The 27,802-nt window shown below is 41.4% G+C and overlaps 1 protein-coding gene across 1 annotated transcript in view; it reads left to right on the plus strand.

The window, feature by feature from the left end:
- Positions 1-296: 296 nt before the first annotated feature.
- LOC125153100 (40S ribosomal protein S2-like) overlaps positions 297-27,802 on the plus strand; it is a 34,370-nt gene continuing 6,864 nt past the window's right edge. The window contains 1 exon segment of the mRNA XM_047836012.1: positions 297-581. Within this exon segment, the coding sequence (XP_047691968.1) occupies positions 297-581 (285 nt within the window).

The raw sequence follows: 27,802 nt of genomic DNA on the forward strand, positions 1-27,802 counted from the left end.
TGCATCAGACTTTGAATCTGACCCTCACTCTGATCCTTATGCTCTTTATTTACCTTCTTCACAACACTTATCCTCAATGTGACATTAACTTTGATGTTACCCTGACACTGTATCTGACTTCCTTATTCCTCGAATATTACACTGTCCTCAATGATCAACCTGACCCTGAGTCTGTTCATCATTCTGAAACTAACCAACACCCTGACTTTGGCCCTTACATTACTCTTACCCTGAGAGCGAATCTGATTAGAATCCTCACCCTGACTGAGATCCTCATGCCATCACTCCCCTAAACAATGACTATTACCCTGAGCTTCATCTTTACTTTCACCTTGACCCTGATCCTAACTTTCACCGGGACCCGGAACTTCTTTCAGATGTTTGTCCTCACTCTTGACATGACCCATACATGGAATGTCACCCTGCCTCTGACCGTGACCTTGATCCTCAACCTGACCCTCACCCTGACCATCGCCTTGACACTGATCCTTAAATCTACACTCACCGTCATTTGGCCCTATATCAGACCTTCTCTTCTCCCTCATCCTAACACTAATCCCTTCCCTGACCATGACCCTCAAGTTGGTCCCAACATGCAATCTGACCCAGATCTTTTTTTTAAGATTTTATTTTTAAGTAATCTCTACACCCAACATGGAGTTCAAATCCACAACCCGGAGATCAAAAGTCGCTTGCTCCACTAACTGAGCCAGACAGGTGCCCCTCACTCTGACCCAGATCTTGATCCTAACACTGATCCTGACCCCACCATGATCCTAGAACTCACTGTCATCATGACCCTGACCCTCAATCTCACCCTATGACTATCTCTCTGACCTTCAATATGATTCTGACTCTCATAATGGTTCTTATCATGGTTCTGACATTAAAAATGACCTAAGCATTACCACATTGAGTTTGAACATGAAATTTTGTACATTTACATGCTAGTTTCAACTAGATTTCTCACAACTAGTGTATTGCTATACTTTTGAAATCTATGTATAATTCTGAACTTGTTTATACTTGTACAGCATGTTTTTAAACATGCTGTGTTGACTGGTCTTCATATGGTCTACCTCAATGTAAGAAAGTGTCTGAGAACATGTGGTTCTCATTGATCTGCCTCATTGATCTGCCTCAGATAAAGCATGGGTTAATTTTAGCCATCAATAAAAAGTTCCTGGAGAGACTAATGTCTGATTTCTTCTTTACTGTTAGTCTGTTCATGCAAATATGATTTTCAATGATATTTGCTTTAACTCACAATTAGAAGTTACTGTGTGAAGAATAACGTGTAAATCTGGCCTCCTTTTCACATATATGGCTTGAGTTCCTCTTGTTCTAACTCACAGGAAGAAAATGCAGTGAATGTGCAGATGAATGCAGATAAATGTGAGTGTCTGAGGTTTCTCGGGTCGTGCCATACACACATATCTGTGTAGGCAAACAGAAGTGGAACTGAAAAAAATGTGTGTTAGAGCAAAGAGGCTTCATCTCAAGATATTTCTCTCAAAATAAAGTCCTTAGTGCTTCTTAGAGTACATGGAGATGAACACAGGCATGGATGAATGTGTGCCTTTCATCTCCAAGGCACAGCCTTACTGTGAGGTTACATCAAGCAAGGAAGAGTCCAGGAGTGGTAGTGAAAAGAATCTGTACTGATATAGACAACCTCAGTGTCAGACTTTCCTCTCAAAAATAAACCCTTATTGCATCTCAGAGTAAGGCAAGATAAACACAAGGACAGAAAACACATTTCAAAACACATTATTCTTAAAAAGAGAAAAATAGATAAAAACATAGTTTTAATTGACTCTTTGTTCTTAAAATATCTGTGGTTTGGCAAAATATGCAAATGACTTTGGGTAGTAATACATATGAAGTTGTATTTGCCTTCTCAAAGCTTTATTATTTATTTAAATAATCTTTACACCCAATGTGGGGCTTGAACTCACAACTCCAAGATCAAGAGTTAAACACTCTGCCGACTAAGCCAGCCCTTCAGAGCTTTTGATTAATGTGAAATAAATGCTCATAAAAATTACCTGGTGGTTTTTAACTTTTTGTACTCTAGGTGTCTCTTGTGTCTAGAGAAAAAAAAATGGTTAAAAAAAGTGTTTGCTGTATGTAGTTGATTATTCTGGGTACAAACACTACAGAGAGATACAGGTCTAAGTACAGGATTTGATTTTCTGTTTCTTTTTAACAGTTATGCAGTTCACCCACATAATAAATTTCAGATGATATACTGCTTTATTTATGAGACTGACGACTGTATTTTAAAGCTATAGTTTAAGGGGCACCTGGCTGGCTCAGTCCGTGGGCATGCAACTCTTGATCTTGGGGTTGTGGGTTTGAGCCCCATGTTGGGTGTGGAGGTTGCTTAAAAATAAAATCTTAAAAAAAATAAAGCTATAGTTTAAATTATCTATATGTCTTGTATCTATATATGTCTTTTTTTAGGTAAGCTCTTTACCCACTGTGGGGCTTAAACTCACAACCTCAAGGTCAAGCACCGCATGCTCTACTGACTGAACCAGCCAAGTACCCCACATATCTATATATGTCTGGAGGCAGACAATTTGTTACATAAGTAATGTACCAAAAGAGTAAAATTAGGATTTGAGGCTTTTGTGTAAAATGACTTATTTTATGCCCAGATCAGAAGTTCCTTTTTGTCACCAGCTATTAATTATTGGTTAATATTAATGCTCAGGCTTTTTGCATACTCTTTAATCATTTTCTTAGTGATTCAGATACTCTTAATCAAATTTTATTTATTAAAAAGAATTTTTTAAATATTTATTATTTTTGAGAGACAGAGACAGAGCACGAAGGGCGGAGGGGCAGAGAGAGAGAGGGAGACACAGAATCCGAAGCAGGCTCCAGGCTCCTGAGCTGTCAGCACAGAGCCCAGGGCAGGGCTCAAACCCACAAACCATGAGATCATGACCTGAGCTGACGTCTGACACTTAACTGATTGAGCGACCAGGGCATCCCTAATTTTATGTTTTTAAAGTTGAAAATGTTATCCCAGGGGCGCCTGGGTGGCGCAGTCGGTTAAGCATCCGACTTCAGCCAGGTCACGATCTCGCGGCCCGTGAGTTCGAGCCCCGCGTCGGGCTCTGGGCTGATGGCTCAGAGCCTGGAGCCTGTTTCCGATTCTGTGTCTCCCTCTCTCTCTGCCCCTCCCCCGTTCATGCTCTGTCTCTCTCTGTCCCAAAAATAAATAAATGTTGAAAAAAACAATTTTTTTTTAAAAATTAAAAAAAAATTTAAAAAAAAAAAAAAAGAAAGAAAATGTTATCCCATAGTTAAGTTCACCCTTTGGACATAGACAAATTCCAGAAATTAAGTCACTTCAGGTGACTAGCATAAATCCCCTTACCAGGGGTTGCCAGGTTACAAAAAATAAAAGTACAAATATTTATACTGATTGAAAATGTGCTTTTGAGGTAGTCCACAAATTCAGAAATGCAATATAAATTGGGCATTAAAGAACTTTTAGCAAATTTGCTATGACCTAAGAAAAGAGCTATAATAAAAATAAAAGGTCAAAGCTAAAGACCAATATTCTCACAGTAATTCTTTGTCTGACCACTACGTTAAATAGCGTTAACCCAGATAGATACCTTATAAACAAATGGACAAGACAAGTCTTGGAGAAGTTCAAAGAGGCTGTTACTAACTGTCAGAAAGAAGTCTCCAACTCAGTTTCAGGTACTCATTGCATCTCAGGGTGGCTGTTTATACCAAGACACTTGAAAATGGAGTTTAACAAAAATTCTTCATGATGTTACTCCTAAAACAAAGGTAAATCGGCAACAAGATTCAGCTAACACTGGTGGCCTCGTTTTAGGTGTAGATGCCAAAGATGTTTCCAAAGCAAGTCTTACCTGGCAACTGCACAGTCCTGACAAAATAGTCAAGGTGGGTCATGGACAGGAACCAAGGGCCCTATGGTCTTATGAACACCTCCACATGGACTTCATACAAATACTTTTTGTGGTGTATTAGAAATTGTTCCATTTATTGTGTATTTATTCTCAGCGCGCAATGAAGTTTTACCTTGCTGGAAAGCTACACCCATACATGGGGTGAGGGGTGTAGGGGATGGCTTGGTTTTGCTTTCTCACCTGGCAAATTCCCACTCACAGGGGAGGGGCAGAGAGAGAGGCAAACACAGATTCCGAAGCAGGCTCCAGGCTCTGAGTTGTCAGCACAAAGCCCGGCACCGGGCTCAAACTCACAAACCGTGAGATCATGACCTAAGCCGAAGTCTGACGCTTAACCGACTGAGCCACCCAGGTGCCCCGATTAAGTACTTTTTACTAGAAACTTCACTGTCCCTGGTATCTCCAAGTTCTCAAGAATTATAGAGAGAACAGAATTTTAAAGTAAAATCAACAAAGCTCTCAGAAATCCTCAAAATCCCACCACCCCAACTCCCATGAGCGTTCCAATCTGTGAGATCAACCCCTTCCGGGACCCACACGTTTTCTCCTTATTCTGCAGGGGCGAAACTTCCTCAAAGGGTCAAGTGGTTGGGCCCATTCCTCTCTTGGGTGGAAGGGAGCAAGAAGCAACAGATCTCTGCTTGCTTCTTTCCCACTTCCTTTACCTGTGGCCCAGTGACAGATTTCAAGTTTTACACCATCCAACGTCCTTTTGCAGTTTAATTTTTGTGGGCCTCCACGCATGCTCGCTGGCAGGAAGTACCACTGTTGGCAAAGTTTGCAGAGAGGAGCAGCAGCCCCTGCATGCTCCTCAGAACCCCGGGCGTTCAGCACTCACTGTTGCTAGGGAACACGCGCGGCAATCCCCTTGACCCTGCCAATTACTGACCTTTGGGGAAAAGCCGCCTGGCTGACTATCAAGCATGCTCCGACTACTCTCCGGGTGCTTTGGCTGCCAGATTGCTGTTCTGGAAGAGGGAGAGCTAGGGAGAGCCGTCAGCACCCGCCAGGAACTCCTGCTGCGGTGGCGGGGGGGGGGGGGGGGGGGGGGGGTAGCACAGGGGTTAGTGGGGAGGTCTGTTGCATCCCCCTCTTTCCTCAAAAGGAAGAACGACACAGGAGGCAATGGCGGGACTCAGATAAACATCAGATTCCACTTGCTCCTTCAAGAAAGTGCGCTTGCGCTGGGCAGGCCCCTAGGCACGCGCTGAAACCAAGGGCAGCGGGGCCCCGGAGCGCCGGCTCGGAGTCTCCACCTGCTGGTGATGTGGTGATGTGTATTTCAGGGTGAACTGATGTCTCTGATGGCATTTTAGAATAGGAACAAATAAAAGTAGGTCAGGGCTATCCCAGGGAGTCGTAAAAGAATAGTTAAAAGGTATGTAAACAGCTTGATAATTCGGTGACAAAAGGAACTTCTATTGATCTGGGCATAAAATAACTCAGTAATTTTTACATGAAAAACCTAAATCCTAATTTATTCTTTTGGCACATTATTTATGTAACAAATTTTAGGAGATGATCTATTGATATGCATTTGTTTGTATGAATTTAGGAATTCATTCATATACAAACATAAATAGGTGATAATTTAGTTTCTGATTTTGGCTTTAAAATACATTTATCCTGAAATCTCTATCAAAATAACACCAGCATTCTTCACGGAGCTGGAACAGACAATCCTCAAATTGCTATGGAACCAGAAAAGACCCCGAATAGCCAAAGCAATCTTGAAAAAGAAAACCAAAGCTGGAGACATCACAATCCCAGACTTCAAGATGTATTACAAAGCTGTAATCATCAAGACAGAATGGTCCTGGCACAAAAACAGACACTCAGATCAATGGAACAGAATAGAAAACCCAGAAATGGACCCACAAACGTATGGCCAACTAATCTTTGACAAAGTAGGAAAGAATATTCAATGGACTAAAGACAGTCTCTTCAGCAAATGGTGCTAGGAAAACTGGACAGCAACATGCAGAAAAATGAACCTGGACCACTTTCCTATACCATACACAAAAATAAACTCAAAATGGATGAAAGACCGGCACGTAAGACAGGAAGCCATCAAAATCCTACAGGAGAAAGCAGGCAAAAAACCTCTTTGACCTCAATCGCAGCAACTTCTTATTCAACGTGTCTCCAGAGGCAAGTGAAACAAAAGCAAAAATGAACTATTGGGACCTCACCAAAAGAAAAAGCTTCTGCCCAGTGAAGGAAACAATCAGCAAAACTAAAAGGCAACCGACAGAATGGGACAAGATATTTGCAAAAGACATATCAGATAATGGGTTAGTATCCAAAATCTGTGAAGAATTTATCAAATTCAGCACCCAGAAACAAATAATCCAGTGAAGAAATGGGCAAAAGACATGAGTAGACACTTCTCCAAAGAAGACATCCAGAGGGCCAACAGACACATGAAAAGATGCTCAACATCACTCATCATCAGGGAAATACAAATCAAAACCACAATGGGATACCATCTCACACCTGTCAGAATGGCAAACATGAACAACTCAGGCAACAACAGATGGTGAGGATGTGGAGAAAGAGGACGGCCCTCTTTTGCATTGCTGGTGGGAATGCAAAGTGGTGCAGCCACTCTGGAGAACAGTATGGAGGTTCCTCAACAAATTAAAGATAGAACTACCCTACGACCCAGCAATTGCACTACTAGGTATTTATCCAAGGGACACAGGTGTGCTGTTTCGGAGGGGCACATGCACCCCCATGTTCATAGCAGTGCTATCTACAATAGCCAAAGTATGGAAAAAGCCCAAATGTCTATCGATGGATGAATGGATAAAGAAGAAGATGTGGTGTATCTTATATATACACACACACATACATACACACACACAATGGAGTATTACTTGGCAATCAAAAAGAATGAAATCTTGCCATGTGCAACTACATGGATGGAACTAGAGGGTATTATGCTAAGTGAAATTAGTCAGAGAAAGACAAATATCACATGACTTCACTCATATGAGGAATTTAAGATACAAAACAGATGAACATAAGGGAAGCAAAAATAATGTAAAAACAGGAGGGAGGACAAAAATATAAAAGACTCTTAAATGCAGAGAACAAACATAGGGTTGCTGGAGGGGTTGTGGGAGTGGGGGATGGGCTAAATGGGTAAGGGGCATTAAGGAAGCTACTCCTGAAATCATTATTGCACTATATGCTAACTAACTTGGATGTAAATTAAAAAATAAATTGATTTATTAATTTAAAAAACACAATTATCCTCAGGTGCCTGGGTGGCTCACTCAATTGGGCTTCCATCTTCGGCTCAGGTCATGATCTCACAGTTGGTGAGTTTGAGCCCCGCATCAGGCTCTGTGCTGGGAGCCTGGAGCCAGCTTCAAATTTTGTGTCTCCTCTCTCTGCCCCTTCCCCGCTCAGGCTCTCTCTCTCTCTCTCTCTCTCTCTCAAAAATAAATAAACATTAAAAAAAATTAAAATACAATAATTCTATACATAGGCCTGTGTATCTCTGCAATCCTTATAGCTACTATGAATAACATTTATATTAATTAGGACCTTTAATTAATCAACCCTCCTTTTGTTCCCCCTATAGACATAAAAGCCACCCAGAGAAGAGAAATTTTAAAACCATCCAATGTTTTATTATTTTAAAATTTTGAAAAGGTAAAAACAAGGTATTCTAAGCCTGGCCAAGCTGACTCCACAGGTTCTGTGCCCATGTGTGCGTTTGACTTGTCAGTGCCTTTGAGCCAGACGCTGGGAACATACCTGTGATTGAATACATTGGGCTTGTGACTGGTTGCATTGGGGGAGAATGCACCCACTGGGAACCAAAGGGTGTCACATCAAGAGGGTGTTAGAAAGTACTTACTATAAAATTTGGTCTTTAATTGGGTAACTTTAAGAAGGCCTAAGGAAATGAGTGTTTGCTTTAGACTGAGTGTTGTTAGAAAATGAGGCCAATTCTGTGATGGAGTACTTTGTGTATACACCAACACATACCTAATAATTTAAAGTTTTGGGGCATCTGGGTGACTCAGTCAGTTGAGCATCCGACTCTTCCTTTTGACTCAGGTCATGATCTCAAGATCTTGGGGTCGAACCCCGGGTTGGGCCCCACGCTCAGCGTGGAGCCTGCTTAAGATTCTCTTTCCCTCTGTCCCTCTCCCCTGCTCACACACTCTCCCTCTCTGTCTCTAAAATTAATAAAATAAATAGTTTTTAAGTATAAAGCTTTAAAGTATAGTTTGTCAGTATATTAAATAAAACAATATATATCATCTTAAATTTACAATGTGAACACACTCCAGCAACTTTCTAAAATAAAGAAGCAGAAAATCAAGGAGAAGCTCTCCCTAATTTTTGTACCCACTATAATCAACTGTCTGTGTTAATTATCTTTAATTGAAGAAATCATTCTTTCTTTTTCTGTAGACATAAGTGACACCTAGAGGACAGAAAGCTAAAAACCATCCAGGTAATTTTTTTGTGAGCACTATCTCATATTAATTAAACGTTTTGAGGAGGTAAGTACAAACATATATGTAGTGTCATCCAGAGACATTTGCAGATTTTAATTCACTGATATTTTAAGAAAGAAGGGGGTCAATTAAAATTACAGTTGGTAAACAGCGTTTTATGTCCTCTTTTTTTCTGCAAGCAAGAATGTGCCTTTGAAATGAACGTGTTTTGCTGTCTTTAGGCTTATTTCAGTTTAAGGAGCAATAAAGACTTTCTTACGAAAGGGATGTCAGAGGCTGAGCCAGTTTGGACGAATGTGAATTGTTTGCAATGCTACTTTTTGTTTGTGTAAACTGAAACATACGCATAATTTCTGTGAGTAGAAAAACCCCCAAACTCACAAACACACTTCCTCTCAAGTTCTTTGTCTTCCTAGGAGTTTCAACAAGGTGAGGGTAATCTACTCTGTATATATGAAAATGAGCTCATAGTTACACGTTTTTCATAATCTTTGCCAATTAAAGCCAAAACAGTTGAAAAATTGTATGTATGTGTTACAGACAAGCAGTAAAGAAGAAACCAAGCTCAGAACTGAACATTCGAACCTCAAAATCAAGAGTTGCATGCTCTACTGACTGAGCCAGCCAGTCACTCCTAAGGAGAATTCTTTTTTTCTTAATGTTTATTTTTGAGAGAAAGAGAGAGAAAGAACACGAGTGGGAAAGGGAAAGAGAGAAAGGGAGAGACAGAATCCAAAGCCGGGTCCAGGCTCTGAGCTGTCAACACAGAGCCTGAAACGGGGACCAAACCCACGAACCGTGAGATCATGACCTGAGCCAAAGTTGGATGCTTAACTGACTGAACCACCCAGGTAGTTAAAATTAACTGTTAGTGTTGAACCTATGCTTTACCTGAGGTAAATCAATGGGAACCACACGTTTGTCTCAACTGTACTTTCGTACTTTGAGGTGGACCACATGAACACAAATCAGAGCAGCATATTTAAAAACATACAGTACAAGTGTAAGTTCAGAAGTATTCACAGTTCTCAACAGTACTTTCCTATCATGAGTTACTAAAGAATCTAGATGAAACTAGAGTATGAGATTTCATATTCAGACTCATCTTGGTGATGGCGAGGCTCATGTCAGAGCCAGAGGTCAGGGTCAGTATCAGGGTCAGTGTTAGGCTGTGGTCAGGGTCAGGATATTGATCCAGTATTCCGTGACAATAGGGAGTGTCAAACTGGATAGGGTAGGGTTCAAGTCAGGGTGAGGATATTGGTGAAGGTAAGAGCCAAGCTTTGTGTCAGGGAGAAAGTAATGGACAGGTGGAGGATGATCATCAAGGGTCGGTGTCATGTTGAACATGAGCTTCATGGTTACAGTAAGGGTCAGAATCAGGGTAAAAGTGTGTGTCAGGATCAAAATAAGGGTCACAGTCAGTGAAGGGTATATTGTCAGAGTGAGGGTCAAGGGATAGTCAGGTACAATGTCAGAGTTAGTATTAGAGTGAAGGTAATGTCAGAGACAGGGTAAGGGTGTGTATACTATTATGGCAGGTGTCCAAGTGATAGAGTCACATTAAGAATCAAGGTTATTCTTAGTGTCATTGTAAGAGTTGGGGTCAGAATGAGGGCCAAGTGAGGGCCAAATTATGGGTAAAGATGACTTTGGTTTCAGAAACAAGGGGAGTATTAAGATCAAGGTGAAAATATGGAGTCAATGGTTAGGAGAGTCAAGGTGAGAGTCACAGTCCTTTTCAGTATCAATGTGAGATAAGGGTCAAGGTATAATCAGAGTCAGGGTCAGAGTCAAGGTAAGGTGAGGGTCAGATGCAGAGTGAGCATCAAAATCAGGGCCAACATCTGGTGTTGGTTAGGGTCAGGGTCAGGTTGAATATCAGTCAAGTAAGGTCCAAGGGATGAAGAGGTCAGAGACAGAGACAGGTCAGGGCAGTGTCAGGATCAGAGTCATATTGAGCCTGAGGTATTGGAGAGGGTAAAGGTGAGGGTCAGGGTGAGGGTCTGATGCAGGGTCATGGTCAGGGTGAAGGTCAGATCATGAAAAGGGGAAGGGTCACATTGAGAGTCAGTGTCAAGTTAGTTCAGGGTGAGTGTCAAGGTTAGGGTGACGATCAGGTTCAGATGACGGTCAAAGTAAGAATCACAATCAGGAAGAGGTTCAATGAGGGTCAGAGTGAAGGGAGAATGAAGGTAAGGGTCAGTGTCAAAATGTGCCATTGTAAAAACAAGAGTGTTAGCATCAGGGTAAGGGTGAGGGTCAGTTTCAGCTTCAGGATTAGCAACTGGGCAAAAGTGAGGGTCATGATTAAGGTGAAGTTCAAGGAAAAGGACTAGAATAAGTAAAGGATCAAGTTGAGTTTGAGGTTCAGGGTCAAATGCAGAGTCAGGGACTAATAAGGGTAAGAATGAAGTTGAGGGTGTATGCGGTGGTCAGTGTCAGGAAAATGGAAAGGAATAGAATCAACGTGAGAGTTTTAAGGCCAAGTGTCAGGCCAGAATGAACGCGATAGTAAAGTTCTAGGTTAGGATCAAGGTCATGTGAGGTAATTGAGGTAATTGTGAGGAGCACTGGGAAGGTCTGGTACACAGCACGTATCAGATTCAGATTCAGAGTAAAGGTTAGTGTAAGGGTAGGCATCAGGGACACAGTGAGGAATAAGGTCAGGATAAAGGTGAGGATGTTATGGTTAGGCCATGGTGAATTTCAGGGTCAGGTTTAGTATAATGGTCACCATCAAGTTGAGTTATTGTAAGAGTCGGGGTCATTGGGAGTCATTGTAAGGGTCAGTATAAAGGGGTCAGGATTAGGATAAGTCTCAGGGTTAGCTTCAGGGTCAGATCAATACCAGGTGCAGTATCAGGGAGGATCAGGGTTAGGGTTAGTTTCAGGTTAAGGAGAATAGCTGAAATCATTGTCAGAATGAGCAATATAATCAAGGTCAACGTGAGGGTAGGTTTCAGGCTTGGACGAGGGCCAAAGTCAGATGTAGGGTGAAGGTAAGTGTCTGAGTTAGGGAAAGGAAGGCCAGAGTCAGGGTGAGTGTCAATGTCATTTCATTATTCAGAGATAAGGTCAGTGTGAGGTTGAAGATCAGGGTCAGTGTCAAGTACAGGATGGGGTTATTGTGAGATAAGGGGGGGATTCTGCATTAGTGTTTCTGTGAGGGTAAGGGTTAAGGTTATAGAAATGGTGAGTTTGAGACTGAAATTCAGGGAGATCAGAGTCAGATTCATGATGAAGGTCCTGTCTAAGCATGAGGGTCAGAATAAAGGTCAAGGTCAGGTGATGGACATGGATAGGGTTACATTCAGATAGAGGGTGATTGTCAGTGTCAGGATAAGGGTGAGTATATATTTCAGGAAAAGAGCTTGAGAGTCATGGTCAGTATGTGGTTGAGGGTCAAGGTCAGAGCTAATGTTACAGTGAAAGTCAGAGTGAGAGTTAGGGTCAAGTAAGGTTTAGAGTCAAGTTTAGGATCAGGGTCACCATCAGGGTGTTTTCAGCATAGGGTGATAATCAAAGTTTGGGCATGGTCAGGGTCAGGCTAATCTTCACACTGAACCCAACACTCAGTCTGACCTTTACCATGTCTATGAATATGATTCTCACCTGATTGTGACTCTCATCCTCTCATCAAGTGCCTCTCATCAAGGCATTGCAAATTCACACCGACTCTCAAATTCACATTTACTCTTACCTTGACCATGAACTTTTAGACTCCCCTTTAATCTCACTCTCACCCTGATATGACCCTCATCCTGAAACTAATCCTGACGTGACTTTTACCCTGACCTTGCCTTAACCCTCATCCTGACCCCACATCTGAAGTTTAACCTCAACCTGACCCTTAACCTGACTTTGATCTTCACCAGACACTATCACCCTCACCTACACTCCGACACTTATCCTGACCCGACCTTGAATCTGACACTCACTCTCACACTTTCTCTGACTTGTTACTCTACACCTCACCCTCTCTCTAACCCTTACCTTCACTCCATGATGATCATCATGCTGACTCTCACCATGACCCTGACCCTTATCCTGATCCCCAACTAACGGATACATTCACACTGACTGTAAACTTGACTCCAACATTCAACTGACCACGACACTAAGTGTGCGTTAGACCTTCATCCTCACATTCACACAATACAGAGCCTGAATGTTACTCTTCCCCTGCCTTGACCCTGACTCTGATCCTGACACTCTGACTGTCCCTAATGCTCACATTTATCTTGACTCTGATTCTTCCTCTCACACTGACCCGTTTCATGAAATAGATCTAGAACTCCACCTGACCTTACTTTCACCCTGATACTGAACTTGACACTCAACTTTGTCCTTATCATGGTCCTTACCCTGAACATGTCCTCACTCCGACCTTCACCTTAGGTATGACATTGACCCTGAATCTCACTAGGTCCTAATCCTCACTTCTTTCCTCACAATGGTCCTGCCTATGATCTTTACACTTACCCTGGCATTCGTGCAGACCTTTGTGATGACTCTGGCTTTGAACCTGATGCCGAACTTGACCCTGCCCCTACTCTCAAACTGACTCTGATCCTGGCCTGAATCAGATTCTGAAACTGACCTTACCTTGTCTGTGACCCTCTTATTCACCCGTTAAAAGACCCCACCCTTCAAAATGCCTCTGTCATCCTAACACTCTCTGATCTCCCCACCCATGAGAAGTTACCCTGAAATTGACCTTTAACCTAATCCCAGTACTGGCCCTGATTTAATCCCTGGTTGACATCCTAAACTTGGCTTTGAAGTGTTCTTAACCTTTATACTTCTTTGTCTTTGACCCTGTCCTGAAACTTACCCTGCACAAAGCTTCATCCTAATCTTCACCTAGTCTTTACCCTCAAACAATGCTGACCCGCACCAGGATCCTCACCCTTTCCCTTAATCTGATCTCTCACCCTAAACCTTACCCTGAATCTGAATCTGAAATTCACCCTGACCCTCATCTGAATGTAACCCTGATCTTCACCTCAGGTTGAATCTCCTTGACTTTCACCCTGAACCAGAACTTTACCCTAACCCTGATTCTTATCCTCACCCTAAACCTGGCCTGTACCCAGCAGCCACCCTGCTCTGAATGTGATTTACACTGTACACTACCCTTACATTGATCCTGATCCTGAACTTGACACTGAAACTTACCCAAATCTAACCTTCCCCCTCACCTTCGGCATGACCCTGACTCTCACCTTGCAACCTGACAATCAGCCTGACCGTTAACTTAACCCTTTCCTTGAAATGTACACCCACACTTACCCTGATACTGACCATCATTTCTCTCGGATTCTGACTCTGTCCATCACACTTACCGTGACACTCAAGCTGAATTTGGCCTTGACCTTCTGAACTTCATCCCTATCCTTACCCTCTACTCTCACCGTGTTTACAACCTTTATCTTTTTTTTTTTTTTTTTTTACAAACTTGATCTTTACCTACACATCTACACTGACCCAGAACTGGCCCCCATCTCAAAATGACTATTCATTGGATACTTAACCCTGAACTTCAACCTCATACTCACCTTATCTGTCACCAGGAACCTGATATTGACCCTCACTCTCCCCATGGCTCTCATCCTTCAACCAGACCATTGCCTTTACCCTGCACTCAACTCTGACATTCACCATCATCTGAATTTCATTCTCATGTGAGAATGACTCTCCCCCGATGTTCATCTTGGTACTGATTCCAACCCTTACCTGTATCCTTTAAAAAAATTTTTTTAAATGTTTATTTATTTTTGAGAGAGACAGAGTGTGAATGGGGGAGGGGCAGAGAGAAAGGGAGACACCGAATACGAAGCAGGCTCCAGGCTCTGAGCTGTCAGCATGGAGCCTGCTTTGGATTCTCTCTCTCCTCCCTCTATCTCTGCCCCTCTCCTGCTCTCTCTGTCTAAATAAATAAATAAATAAATAAATAAATAAATAAACTTAAAAAAAAAAGAACTTAGTTTCTGGGTCACAGTTTGCAGCTATGAACCTAAATGCTATGACCATTGCAATGGATCTTTTAGGATCCTATTTATTACACTCTGCAAACACACTTCCGTAGAGAATGATAATACACACATCAGTCATGCCTAACAAGACCAAGGAGATCAATGATCAGTGTACTTTCATAACCTTTTCCAAGGGAAAAAACAAATCAACCTATGCTTATGTTTTTAGGAGGTATTTTTATCAAAGTTAATTGGCTTTATAGGTTACAGAACTATGTATCTTATAAAATACAACCAGAGTTTACTTTTAGAGGTGGCACAAACCTTTGAGAGTTCCTATTGGATAAAGTTTCCATTGAGAACTTTCCAGTAAGAAAATGTCAGTGAACATAGTGTGGGAGAAAATATCTTAAGACTACAGAATCCTTCTGGGATGTCTGGGTGGCTCAGCTGGTTAAGCATCAGCCTTCTGGGCTCAAGTCATGATCTCATGGTTCATGGGTTCAAGTCCTGCATCGGGCTCTCTGCTGTCAGGACAGAGCTCACTTCGGATCCTCTGTCTTCCTCTTTCTCTGCCCCTCCCCTTCTCTCTCTCTCTCTCTCTTTCAAAAATAAACATTAAAAATTTTTATATAAAAAAACAGTACAGAATACTTCCTATGTGCCGGACATAGCCCAGGGTGCTATGACCACAAAGGGGTTAGTCTAGTATAATCATTAATTTAAAAAGACTCTGATATTACAACTTTGTAGCCAATAACCTGGCAGTTCACTGGAGCAGCCAATGGTCCAGGCAGAAGAATGACAACTGAATATTTTTCTGACTACACTCCTTTTTCTTACCAGAAGAAAATTAGAGAAGTAAAGCAAAAGTCCAGATATTCGGGAGAAAAAGGGAAAAATGGCCACGGCTTACTTTAAAAAAATAGAGCATTTTCTTGATCAAACAGAATCTTTTTTCAACTTGCCAAGCAGTTCGTTGTTTTTAATCCTTCACTATAAACCCAGTACCTCCATGTTGCAGATGAAGAACTGATCTTGTCATGTCACTTCTAACTTGGGTTGTAAGCCGCATCATCAACATCATGATGAATATTTCTTATATAACCACAGACACCATATCCCTGAATGGACAAGGCAGATGGCTACGCTATTAAACAATCAAAACTTAAGAAACACAGCCCATATTTTACACTGCAGGAGAGTAAAAGTAACTGCTCTAAAGCCATTAGCTTCCTATAAAAGCTTATTTAAGGAAGAAAAAAAAATTATTGGCCAAGTTTACTTCAGCAAAGGTACTGGAGTGTCCCAAACTTGTGGCGCCCTGAGAATGACCCCAGAACCATCTTCACCAGTTAGGACTCCTATGCTCCTTCCTCCTAAAGTTCTAATTTCAGCCCATGGGATTGTACATATCACCAGGCTTCAGAAAAACCATTATCTTGAGAAGAGAAACGGCACAAACGAAAGACAGAATTCTGCTAAATTAGCTGGCTTTCCTATTTAAATAATTTTATTGGTAAGTATTTGAGTGGCAATCCTGAAACTTCTACATCGTTCAGTTTCTAACAGTTTGTTGCCCATAAAAAAACACAAAACGTTAGTGTGATATTTTGCTTTGTTCAAGACCAAGGTTAAATTGACAATTAAAAATATATATATATATATTGGGGCACTTGGGTGGTTCAGTCGGCTCAACAACCAATTCATGATCTTGGCTCAGGTCATGATCTCACGGTGTGCAAGTTCTAGCCCCACGCTGGCAGCACAGAGCCTTCTTGGAATTCTCTCTCCCTCTCCTGCCCCTATCCAACTCGTGCATACTGTCTCTCTGTCACAAAATAAATAAATAAAGTTTTAAAAAATTAAAAAAATAATATCTATATTAAATTGTATTTAGCTAACTTAATAGTGGATGTTTCCTTAAATGGTTTAGTTTTATAAAATTTTTATAGTGCAACTAATAAAGATACAATATGTCAACTCAACCGTGATTTCTGATTCTTAACTAACTTTAAAAGCTTAATTAATAAATAAGTAATTTGATAATATTTAATATTTAATTAATTTTTAAAAGCATGTAATTTCTAAAGGAGAAATGCAAAAACTGCTAACTAGATAGAATTTCAATTTCCCTTTATTTCTTAAAATGTCACTAGATTAATAAAAGATGAAAATGCTTTTAGATGATAATACATATAATTGGTTTTGCCTTTTTAAAATGTTTAAATAGTAGGAGATAAGTGCTCATACAAAGTTACCAGGATTTTTAAAATTCAGTGTATTGAAACTAAAGAAAACAATGGGTGCCTAGGTGGCTTAGTTGGTTAAGTGTCTGACTTTGGCTCAGGTCATGATCTCATGGTTTGTGGGTTTGAGTCCCACATCAGGCTCTGTGCTGACAGCTTGGAGCCTGGAGCCTGCCTCGGATTCTCTATCTCCCTCTCTCTGTCCCTTCCCTTCCACCCACCCCCCAATCTCTCTCTCTCTCTCTCTCAAAAATAAAATAAACATTAAAAAAAAAGAAAGAAAACAAAAACAATCCATCTATTTCTTCCATCACCCCAATCCCCCACCTCTGGCAACAACTGACTTGTTCTCTATATCCATGAGATTATGTATTTATTTCTATTTTTATATATATTAAGATCCCATGTATAAGAAAGGTCATACTGTATTTGTCTTTGTTTGACTTATTTCACTTAGCATAATGCCCTCAAGGTCCATCCTTATTGTCACAAATGGCAAGATTTCATTTTTTATGGCTAAATAATATTCCATTGTGTGTGTGTGTGTGTGTGTGTGTGTGTGTATACTATAAATTATTTATCCATTCATCCATCAGTGGACATTTATGTTGTTCAGATATCTTGGCTATTATAAATAATGCTGCCATGAATATGGGAGTGCATATATCTTTTTCTTCCTCCCTCCTCCTGTGGGTGCATATATCTTTTCATATTAGTGTTTTATTTTCTTCAGATAAGTACCCAGAAGCAGAATTCCTTGATCATAGGGTGGTTCTATTTTGAATTTTTTTGAGGAAATTCCATACTGTTTTCCATAGTGGGTGCACCAATTTATATTCCCACCAACAATGTATGAGGGTACCCTTTTCTCCATATCCTCACCAACACTTATTTTTAGTCTTTTTTTTTAACATTGTTTAAATGTTTATTTATTTTTTAAGGAGAGAGAGGCAGAGAGTGATTGGGGGAAGAGCAGAGAGAGGGAGACACAGAATCCGAAGCAGGCTCCAGGCTCTGAGCTGTCAGCACAGAGCTTGATGCAGGACTCCAACTCGCAAACTGTGAGATCATGACCTGAGCCAAAGTCGGACGTTCAACCGACTGAGCCACCCAGGCGCCCCACAGTTTTAGTCTTTTTGATACTAGCCATTCTGATAGGGGTGAGGTGATACCTCATTTGGTTTAGAAATCCATTTTTGCTGATGATTAATGATGTAGAGCATCTTTTCACATACCTGTTGGATATCTGTGGTCTTCTTCTTTTTTAATGTTTTATTTATTTTAGAGAGAGCGCAAATAGAGGAGGGGCAGAGCGAGGGAGACAGAGGATCTGAAGTGGGCTCTGCACTGAGAGCAGAGATCCTGATGGGGGGGCTCAAACTCATGAACTGTAAGATCATGACCTGAGCCAAAGTTGGATGTTCACCCAACTGAGCCACCCAGGTGCCCCATGGGTAGTCCCTTTTAAGAAAGTTTGTTCAGATCTTCTGCCCATTGTTTAACCAGGTTTTTTTTTTTTCTATTGAGTTATATGAGGTCTTTATATATTTTGGATACCAGTCCCTTATCACATATTTTGATTCAGTAGATTGTTTTTCCATTTTGTTGATGGTTTTCTTTGCTATGAAGAAGCCTTTTAGTTTGAGGTAGTTCTACTTACTTATTTTTGCTTTTGGGATCAGATTTTATTTTATTTTATTTTTTTTAATTTTTTTTTCAACGTTTATTTATTTTTGGGACAGAGAGAGACAGAGCATGAATGGGGGAGGGGCAGAGAGAGAGGGAGACACAGAATCGGAAACAGGCTCCAGGCTCTGAGCCATCAGCCCAGAGCCCGACGCGGGGCTCGAACTCACGGACCGCAAGATCGTGACCTGGCTGAAGTCGGACGCTTAACCGACTGCGCCACCCAGGCGCCCCTTGGGATCAGATTTTAAAAAATCATTGCCAAGACCTATGTCAAGGAGCTTACCACCTGTGTTTTCTTCTAGGAGTTTCATGGTTTCAGGACTTCCATTTAAGTCTTTAATCCATTTTGAGTTAATTTTGGGGTATGGTGTAAAGGAGCGGTCCAGTTTCCTTTTTTTTTTTTTTTTTTTTTTTTTTTGCATGTGGCTGTCCAGTTTTCCCAACACTATTTGTTGCAGAGGCTCCTTCTTTCCCTCATTGTATATTCTTGATTCCCTTGTTGTAAATTAACTGACCCATGTAAGCATGGATTTATTTCTGGGCCCTCTATTCTGTTCCATTGATCTACATGTTTTGATACCAATCTCACATTGTTTTTGTTACTATAGCTTTGTAATTTAGTTTGAAATCAGGGACCAGGACAGGTTTTAACTTTCTGTCTTCTGGGTGTTTCTTAGATCTAGAGAAAAGAGGGGCGCCTGGGTGGCGCAGTCGGTTAAGCATCTGACTTCAGCCAAGTCATGATCTCGCGGTCCATGAGTTCAAGCCCCGCGTCAGGCTCTGGACTGATGGCTCAGAGCCTGGAGCCTGTTTCCGATTCTGTGTCTCCCTCTCTCTCTCTGCCCCTCCCCCGTTCATGCTCTGTCTCTCTCTGTCCCAAAAATAAATAAACGTTGAAAAAAAAAATTTTAGAGAAAAGAAAATGTCAATTACTTTAAAGATGGCATTGTTTGGTGTGTGGTGGTGTTGATGCTAGTAGTTTGCTATTTTGAGAGCATTTGGTGCAACAGTTCCACAGTGGATCAATTACACTCAAGGGTGGGCTTGGTTTGCTAATAGAGTGAGCTCGGGCCCTGGTGGTTCACAGCACTACTCTGAGTTCCTCTATATATGTTTCCGTACCCCTCGTTGTGCCAGGAGCATTACAATGGCAGAAAATGAAACCCAATCATACGTGTATCCCCATATCTAATTTAGAACCTAGCACAAAATAATCATGCAGCATGTTGGAAAGAAGAGGAGAAAGGAACACTCTACCTAGTTTATTTCCCTTGTTCCCCTCTCTCTGAATTTTTATCAAAAATGAGATAATTTGGGGCACCTGGGTGGCTCAGTTCATTGAACGTCTGACTTTGGCTTGGGTCATGAGCTCATGGGTTCATGAGTTTGAGCCCTGTATCAGGTTCACCACTGTCAACACAGAGCCACATGTCTCTGCCTCTCCCCAATTCTCACTCTCTCTCTGAAAAAAAAAAAAAAAAGTTGACCTAATGATGCAATGCTAGAATTCCTGGCCTTACAGCTGGAAGCTTACATGAAAATATCAAGAAGAGTTATTTGATGGAGCTTGTGGCCAAAAATACCTATACTGTTTATTCCTGAAGTTTCATCTTTTTGGATCTCCAGAGTTTTCTGTTTTTACGAGAACTTACTAAAATGCCGATAGCCCAGGACGAGCTAGGATATTGTCTGTTGTGTTCATCAGCGTACCATGTCATCAAAGACATTGCTTTTCATTTTGTATTCCTGGTCAGACCAGTGCTTAGAATGCAGTAGGAGTTCGGGATAGTTGCATTGAAGAAATGACTTTCTTGTACCAGCTCTGGTCTCTGCTGGCGGTTGCTTTAAAGGGCCTGATGGTGTTTCAGCACTAGATTAGCAGTGTCCGCCTGCACAGTCAGGCAAAGTCAGGGCTTTTGTAACATTTTCTTCCTACCTTAGCTGTCAGCTAACACTTGAGACAGTTGGCAGCAAAGAGGAAGACTATGGTACTAGAAGGTGGGAAAGTGTATCGACGAGCAGGACTAAAAGGGCCCTGAGATGGAAACGAGAATCCTGGAGAACAGATTCTGCAGCTTCTATATTGGCTGACTACCTTGGTGGAAGGGGAGAATTTCAAGCTTTTCTTATTTGCCAGTTTTTTGTTTGTTTGTTTGTTTGTTTTAGTTCTCCCACAAATTAGAAGGGTAGGTTGTACAATGCAAATAGCGTTTTAACATTTTAGTAATTGAATGAAGGCAGTGATGCACAACCACAAGGTCTTCACATTTATTTACTGAGATTGTGCATGCCCTGTGTTAATTTCACACTCTTTGCAAATATATTCCTCCTTGCATTAGAGAGAGACAGAAAATGCCTTGTTGAGGCTCAGAGATAAAGGAGTGATGTTAAAGAACAAAGAAACGGATTTATAATTCCCTGTCCTCAGAGCCTCATATCTTTCTCTGGTTAGGAAGCAGGTGCTGTCATAATTTTTCCAAAGACAGATTATCTCAACGCTTTGTGTCCAAAATCAGAATGGGGATATTTGCAGGGTTTTTTTTGTTTTAATTAAGAGCTTGAAGAGAATTTGAGGGGTAGAGGAGACATTGTATGGCATCAACACAAAGGTTCTTATACTTCTCCTCACTCAAAGTTACAATATGAATGTTATCACTGCTGTCTAAAACCCCACGAATTTGCATCTGGAATGGGGTATGCTTTGTTGCATTCGTGAAGGGCAGTTTTTTGTCACATTGCCACACGTGCAGTCTGAGGTACGAGAACTCAGTGTTTCACTTGTTCTTCCTTCCCACCTTCCTGATCAATGGAGGCAGCCCACGGCCTCATGCAAGAATCATTCGTTCATTCACTCAACAAATATTTAGCCCTGGGTCAGCACTCAAGTTACAAAATCAGCTAATGGCATTTGTTTCTAAAAGCATCTGTCTCAGTCTGGGTTTCTTGTAAAATAGACCCTGACCCAGAGACTTGGGTTCAGGTAGTTTTTTGGGAGAGACACTTCCTGGAAACACAAAGAAGAGGAAAAAGTGAGACAGGAAAGGACAAAAAGTTACACAGTTGACATAAAATAGCTGTAGGCAGTGGGGCCGAATTCTCCTGGGGAACCTCTGGGAAACATCAGAGCGAAGGCTGGGGCATTTCTTTATCCATTTATCTTGATCGTGCCTACAAATCTCCTGTGGTGCCAAAGAGAAGACTCGGGGAGAGGATAAGAGACTGTGATTCCTGAGTTGGTGTATTGTCAGGGACTGTCGAAATTAGAGGAGCCAAGGACATATGGGGCAGTCCATCACTAGCACTGACTATCAAATCCTTGCCTTCTCTACTAGGTTCATTTTGGAACTAACAAACTTAAGACTGCGGTATAGGTCAGTGCCACCATATGTGGTTGTGTAGGATGTGCACTGTACAACTCCAGAGGTTGTCACTCATATAGAATGCAGCGTAACTTTTGTCCCCCAGAGCTGGGCAATGAAAAAACTCTGTAAGACATTCACATGAATTACAGTGTAATTGGTATCCCTTGGAACCTGTAGTGCACAATCTGGAAAGCCGTGCACGTGGTTTCTCTTATAAGAACATCTTCCTGTGAAGGGTAGATATTATTTTTGAGATCGAAAAAATTAGTATAGGGGCGCCTGGGTGGCTCAGTCGGTTGAGCGTCCGACTTCAGCTCAGGTCACGATCTCGCGTCCGTGAGTTCGAGCCCCGCGTCGGGCTCTGGGCTGATGGCTCAGAGCCTGGAGCCTGCTTCCGATTCTGTGTCTCCCTCTCTCTCTGCCCCTCCCCCATTCATGCTCTGTCTCTCTCTCTCTCTCAAAAATAAATAAATGTTAAAAAAATTTTTTAAAAATTAGTATAAAGCATTTCTGATTTTTGTTTGTTTGTTTGTTTTAAGCATTTCTGAATAAAATAGACTTCAGTTAACATATTTTCAGCAGCCCAGCAGTAGTTACAGGTTCTAAATGGCATTTAGGCTCCAGAGACCCCGTAGGCTTTACATTAACACCGTTTGCCTAGTTGTTTAGGTGGACGGATATAGGACCACATGCAGAGCAGCTGTGCCTCATTGGGAAGGCCAACTGCTACTCAGATTCCCAGCTCTGTGACCTTCCTCACCTACACAGGACATGTACAGCTGCCACACGTACAAGATATGAGTGTGTCCCCTTAGCACAGAGGGGCTGCAGCCTCAGTTTCCCACCACTCCCTGAGACCACGCTAGTCTAGTTCAAGGCTCTTCCATTCGCAGTGTGGTCCCCACAGTTAGAGGTTTTACTGTAAACGAGGCAGATATAACCTTCCCTATTGTCTCTTAATTTGTCGTTTGTAATGAGACAGTTCTATCGGAAAATAGTCTCTGAATTTGTTTTAAAGGCACATCTGGGTTCAGCCCAGGGCCTGATGTTGACATTTCACTCGAAATACTCTCCATGAGTCTTTGATGAATGAGAACACAGTGCATACACAACAATTCCTCTCATCTCTAAATTCTTGCCCAAAGCAATTGGCATATGTTGTGAATTTCCATGTAAATAAATCCATAGTTAAGACCAAGTTGTAAAAAAAATTACAAACAAGTCTCATTGTTAATTATAGAGTATTCGAAAAGAAGATAAACACACAATATGGATTTTAGAAATATATTTCTCAACTTAATCTTAAATCTTGATCACAAGTCCTGTCCCAATTTTCTTGTCCACCTAAGCTGTCTTTTGGACTATTTTATTTTATTTTAGAAAGGTGTATTTCTTTATTTTGAGAGAGACAGAGACAGCATGAGTGGGTGAGAGGCAGAAGAGGGAGAGAGAGAATCCCAAGCAGGCTCTGAGATGCCAGGGCAGAGCCCTACACCCCCGAAACATGAGGTCATGACCTGAGCCGAAACCAAGAGTCAGATGTTTAACCTACTGAGCCACCCAGGCGCCCCTAGAGGACTATTTTAGAAGTTGAGTAGGAACAGAGGCAGAAAAGAAGGGCACAATAGATCACCTACTACTGCCATTGATCAGTCGTTCCACGACAGAAGTAGTTCTACCTGGTTTTCATGAACTAAAAATTCATTCTTTGTAGGCGTGAAGTAAGCATACTATGGGTGTTTGGTTAAGCACAGGATTCTCTGAGCACTTACTGAGGATAACTTACATATCGCATGGGAAAAGACTATAATTGAAACACTATGGAAACATTACTTCTAAGGGATTAGTTAATGGTATGCTTACATTTTTGAGAGTTATTTTAAATCATTCTTTCCCCAGGGGCACCTGGGTGGCTCAGCTGGTTGAGCATCCAACTTCAGCTCAGGTTATGATTTCGTGGTTCGTGCGTTCATGCCCTGCGTCCGGCTCTGTGCTGACATCTCACAGCCTGGAACCTGCTTCAGATTCTGTGTCTCCCTCTCTCTCTGCCCCTCCCCCACTCATGCTCTGTCTGCCTCTCTCTCAGAATAAATAAACATTAAAAAAATTGTTTTAAATCACTCTTTCCCCAGACTTACTATGACAAAAACCTAGGTTTTTCTTTGATCTTCTCATTTCTGCAAGCAACATATGATGTCATGGATGACCGTCATGTCTTTTAAAGTTTTTTTTAATGTTTATTTTATTTATTTTGAGGGGGGTGGGAAATGAAGAGAGGAGGGGCAGAAATAGGGAGCTTGAACTCAACAAACGGAGATCATGACCTGAGCAAAAATCAAGAGTCGGGCACTTAACCAACTAAGCCACTGAGGCATCCTGACCGTCACGGCTTTTAAAAGAGAGGTGCTCATCTGCTGTTGTGAAATGGCCAATCTATTGTCCACAATGACACTACAGAACTAGTTGCTCATCCTCCTGATTGGATTCACCTGTGTTTTTGAGCGAACTCATTTCTTGAAAGGAAATCATGGCAGGCCATTGGTAGTGAACTCTGGGAGAATCAGGGATCAGGGAAATCAGCATAAAGATTGCTCCATGGGTTCTACATGCTCTCTTCTTGCCAGGAACACATACTCCAAATTGACATCCTTCATTTTCCTACTATCTTCCACGAAGAATAGTTCTCGGGGGCAGGGCAAGAGGAGAAGGGGATCCTGAAGATTTCAATAGCGTTACTAATCCTCTAGTATTGGTCTCCAGGACCGTTTGGTGCCCACTGCCCCTTCTCAATGAACATTAGCCTTGATACAGTACTGAAGATGCACTTGGGTCAGACATTTCCTTAATTCCCTTCCCTCATTTCTCTCTCCTTTCTTCCCTTCATTCCACCGTTTGAGCTCAACTGTGTATCTGGCACTGAGTACACAGTTGTGGACTTGATAAACATTGTCCTCATGTTAATGGATTTTATAATCTCGTGTGGGAGCAAGGTGTGAAGTGAGCACACAAATATAGGATTACAAGTTATGACAAGTGCTGGGAAAAATGTATGACACTCTGGGAGAAAACTGGTGGGAGCTGGGTGACGTGAAGAGAAGACAGCCTCTATGGAAACCTCATTAACTGAGCCCTCATTGAAGGTCACATAAGAAGGAGAAATGTAGGCATGGGGGTTAGGCATGTGCGAAGGCCCTGAGACTGAAGATACGAACAGGATCAACTCATCTGAGGCACCAAAAGCCCTCAGTGTTGCTAAAGCTTCATTAGCAAAGAAAATGGACTGGCAGGCCATGAAGTTGAAGCACTAGCTAGAGGCCAGATCATATAGGCTAAAGGGAAAAATAGAAAATGTCTGCCGAGAAATACAACTTGGAAGAGGAAAAAAGTAAACATTAACAAAGGGTGTGGGACTTCATTTGAACGACACATTACTCTGCAGGTAGTACTGTGTTCTTTTGTAATTATTTAGGGGAACTGTGGCCGTTTTGCAATGTTAGCAGCATTGAACTTGAGAAATGAATGACAAAGGTATAAGCTCCCTTTTTTCAAGATCCTTTGAACTCTAAGCAGGTTCACCTGAGAAAGATCAAAAAGATTGCTGTTTGGCCTGTAGCATTAAGCCTAGAATGTTCCTTTAGGACACATGCTGCTAGCTCCAAAGAATAAAAGGTTGTGCCCTTTTGAACACAGGACTGTTGTTTGTTTGGCAGAAGGTAACAAAGAAAAAGACCACGGTGCCACAGAGCTGTTTGGAAAGCTTGCAATGAGGAAGGTATAAAATGGTAAACTGAGTCGAGATAGGTATGTGAGGAGAGAGTTGGTGAATGGTAATTTGAAACCATAAATATTCTTTAAAATTTTTTTAATGTTTATTTGTTCTTGAGAGAGAGAGAGAGAGAGAGAGAGAGCGAGTGGGGGAGGGGCAGAGAGAGAGGGAGCCACAGAATTCAAAGCAGGCTCCAGGCTCTGAGCTGTCAGCACAGAGCCCGACAGGGGGCTCAAACTCACAAATCGTGATTTCATGACCTGAGTGGAAGTCGGACACTTAACCTACTGACCCACCCAGGTGCCCCAATAGTATTCTTTAAAAATTTCCCAGTGAATGCTCAGGGGCTCTGTGTTGTGTAATGGAGGGATCCCCTCATGGCTGTCTCCCTGGCTCCTTCCTTCTAGCAACTGACCTTTGAGGCAAAATGGCATTGAAGGGATAGGGAGAACTTTGGTGATTGGTTGATTAAAAAAAGTGGTGCCTCAGGTTTTTTTTGTGAGTCTGAGATGCATTTCACCTTTGAAATGGAATATATTAAAGATATTCTATCTCCTATGAAGAAAAGGTGTCTTGCTTATGGTGGTTATATATACATAACATAAAAATGACCCTTTTAACTATTTTAAGTGCATACTTCACTGGCAGTAAGTACATCCACACAGTTGTGCAACCATCACTGCCATCCATCTCTAGAACTTTTTCATCTTCCCCACCTGAAATTATGTACCCATTAAACCCTAACTACCCATCTCCCTCTGCCCCCTCCTGGCTCTTGGCAACCAACAGTCTACTTTCTGTCTATCAATTTGACTATTCTAGGCACCTCCTGTAAGCAGAAGAATATAGTATTTGTCCTTTTGTAACTGGCTTATTTCATTTAACGTAACATCTTCAAGGCCGTCTATGCTGTGCCATGTGTCAGAATTTCCTTCCTTTTTAAGGCTAAATAAAATATCATTGTATGTTTACACCACATATTGTTAATCCACAATTGTCGACATTTGGGTTGGAGAAAAAGTGTCTTAATATCAACATGATTTTTTTTTCTTACATTATCTCACTTTTCTTCTTTTCCTTTCTCTGACCTTTCCCTTGCCTTCTCTTGCCTTCCCTTCCCTTCCTTTTTCCTTTCCTTTCCTCCCTGTCTCTCTCCTTGGCTATAAGGAAGATAGAATGTGACTAAAGGTTATTATCATCGGGAATCTCAAAGACTAGTACAATGACTTCCTTTTTTATTTTATTTTTTAAGTTTATTTATTTATTTTGAGAAACAGAGAGCAGGGGAGGGGCAGAGAAAGGGAGAGAGAGAGAATCCCAAGCAGGCTCCATGCTGTCAGCCCAGAGCCCAATGTGGGGCTCAATCTCATGAACCATGAGACCATGACCTCAACTGAAATCAAGAGACAGATGCTTAACTGACTGAGTCACCTTTTTTTTTAAAAAAATATTATTATAGTAGACTTTTTTTTAGACGAGTTTAGGTTCATAGGAAAATTGAGCAAAAAGTACAGAGTTCCCATATATTCCCCATACCTCTCCCCAGCCCATCCACATCCCCATGGGAGTGGTAAAATTGTTAAAATTGATGAACCTTCACTGAAACATTACGATCATCCCAAATCCATAGTCTATATAGGGTCAATCCCTCTTGTCATTGTATATTCTCTGGGTTTGAAAAAATGTATTATGATTTGCATCCATCATTACATTATCATACTAATCTATTTCACTGCCCTAAAAATCCTCTGCACTCAGCCCATTCATTCCTCCCTCTTCCTAACCTCTGGTAACCACCGATCTTTTACTGCTCCATAGTTTTGCCTTTTGCAGAATGTCATATAGTAGTTGGAATCATATAGTATGCAGCCTTCTTGGATTGACTTCACTCACTTAATAGTCATTTAAGGTTTCTGCATGTCTTTTCATGGCTTAACAACTCATTTATTTTTACTGCTGAATAGTATTCCATTGTCTGGATAGACCACAGGTTATTTGTCCGTTCACCTACTAAAGGACATCTTGGTTTTTCCAAGTTTTGGCACTTGTGAATAAAGCTGATGTAAACATTCATGTGCAGGTTTTTGTGTGAACACGAGTTTTCAACTAATTTCAGTAAATATGAAGCAGTGTAATTACCAGATCAAATGTTAAGACTATGTTTAGCTTTGTAAGAGACGGCCAAACTGTTTTCTGAGGTGGCCATGAATTCCTTTTGGGTTTTGTTGTTTTTCTTTAAGAAACCAGGAGTCCAGGCTCAATTATTATTTTTTTTTTTAATTTTTTTTTCAACGTTTTTTTTTATTTATTTTTGGGAC

This window comes from Prionailurus viverrinus, chromosome A2, assembly GCF_022837055.1.
Source record: "Prionailurus viverrinus isolate Anna chromosome A2, UM_Priviv_1.0, whole genome shotgun sequence".
NCBI classification, from domain to species: domain Eukaryota; kingdom Metazoa; phylum Chordata; class Mammalia; order Carnivora; family Felidae; genus Prionailurus; species Prionailurus viverrinus.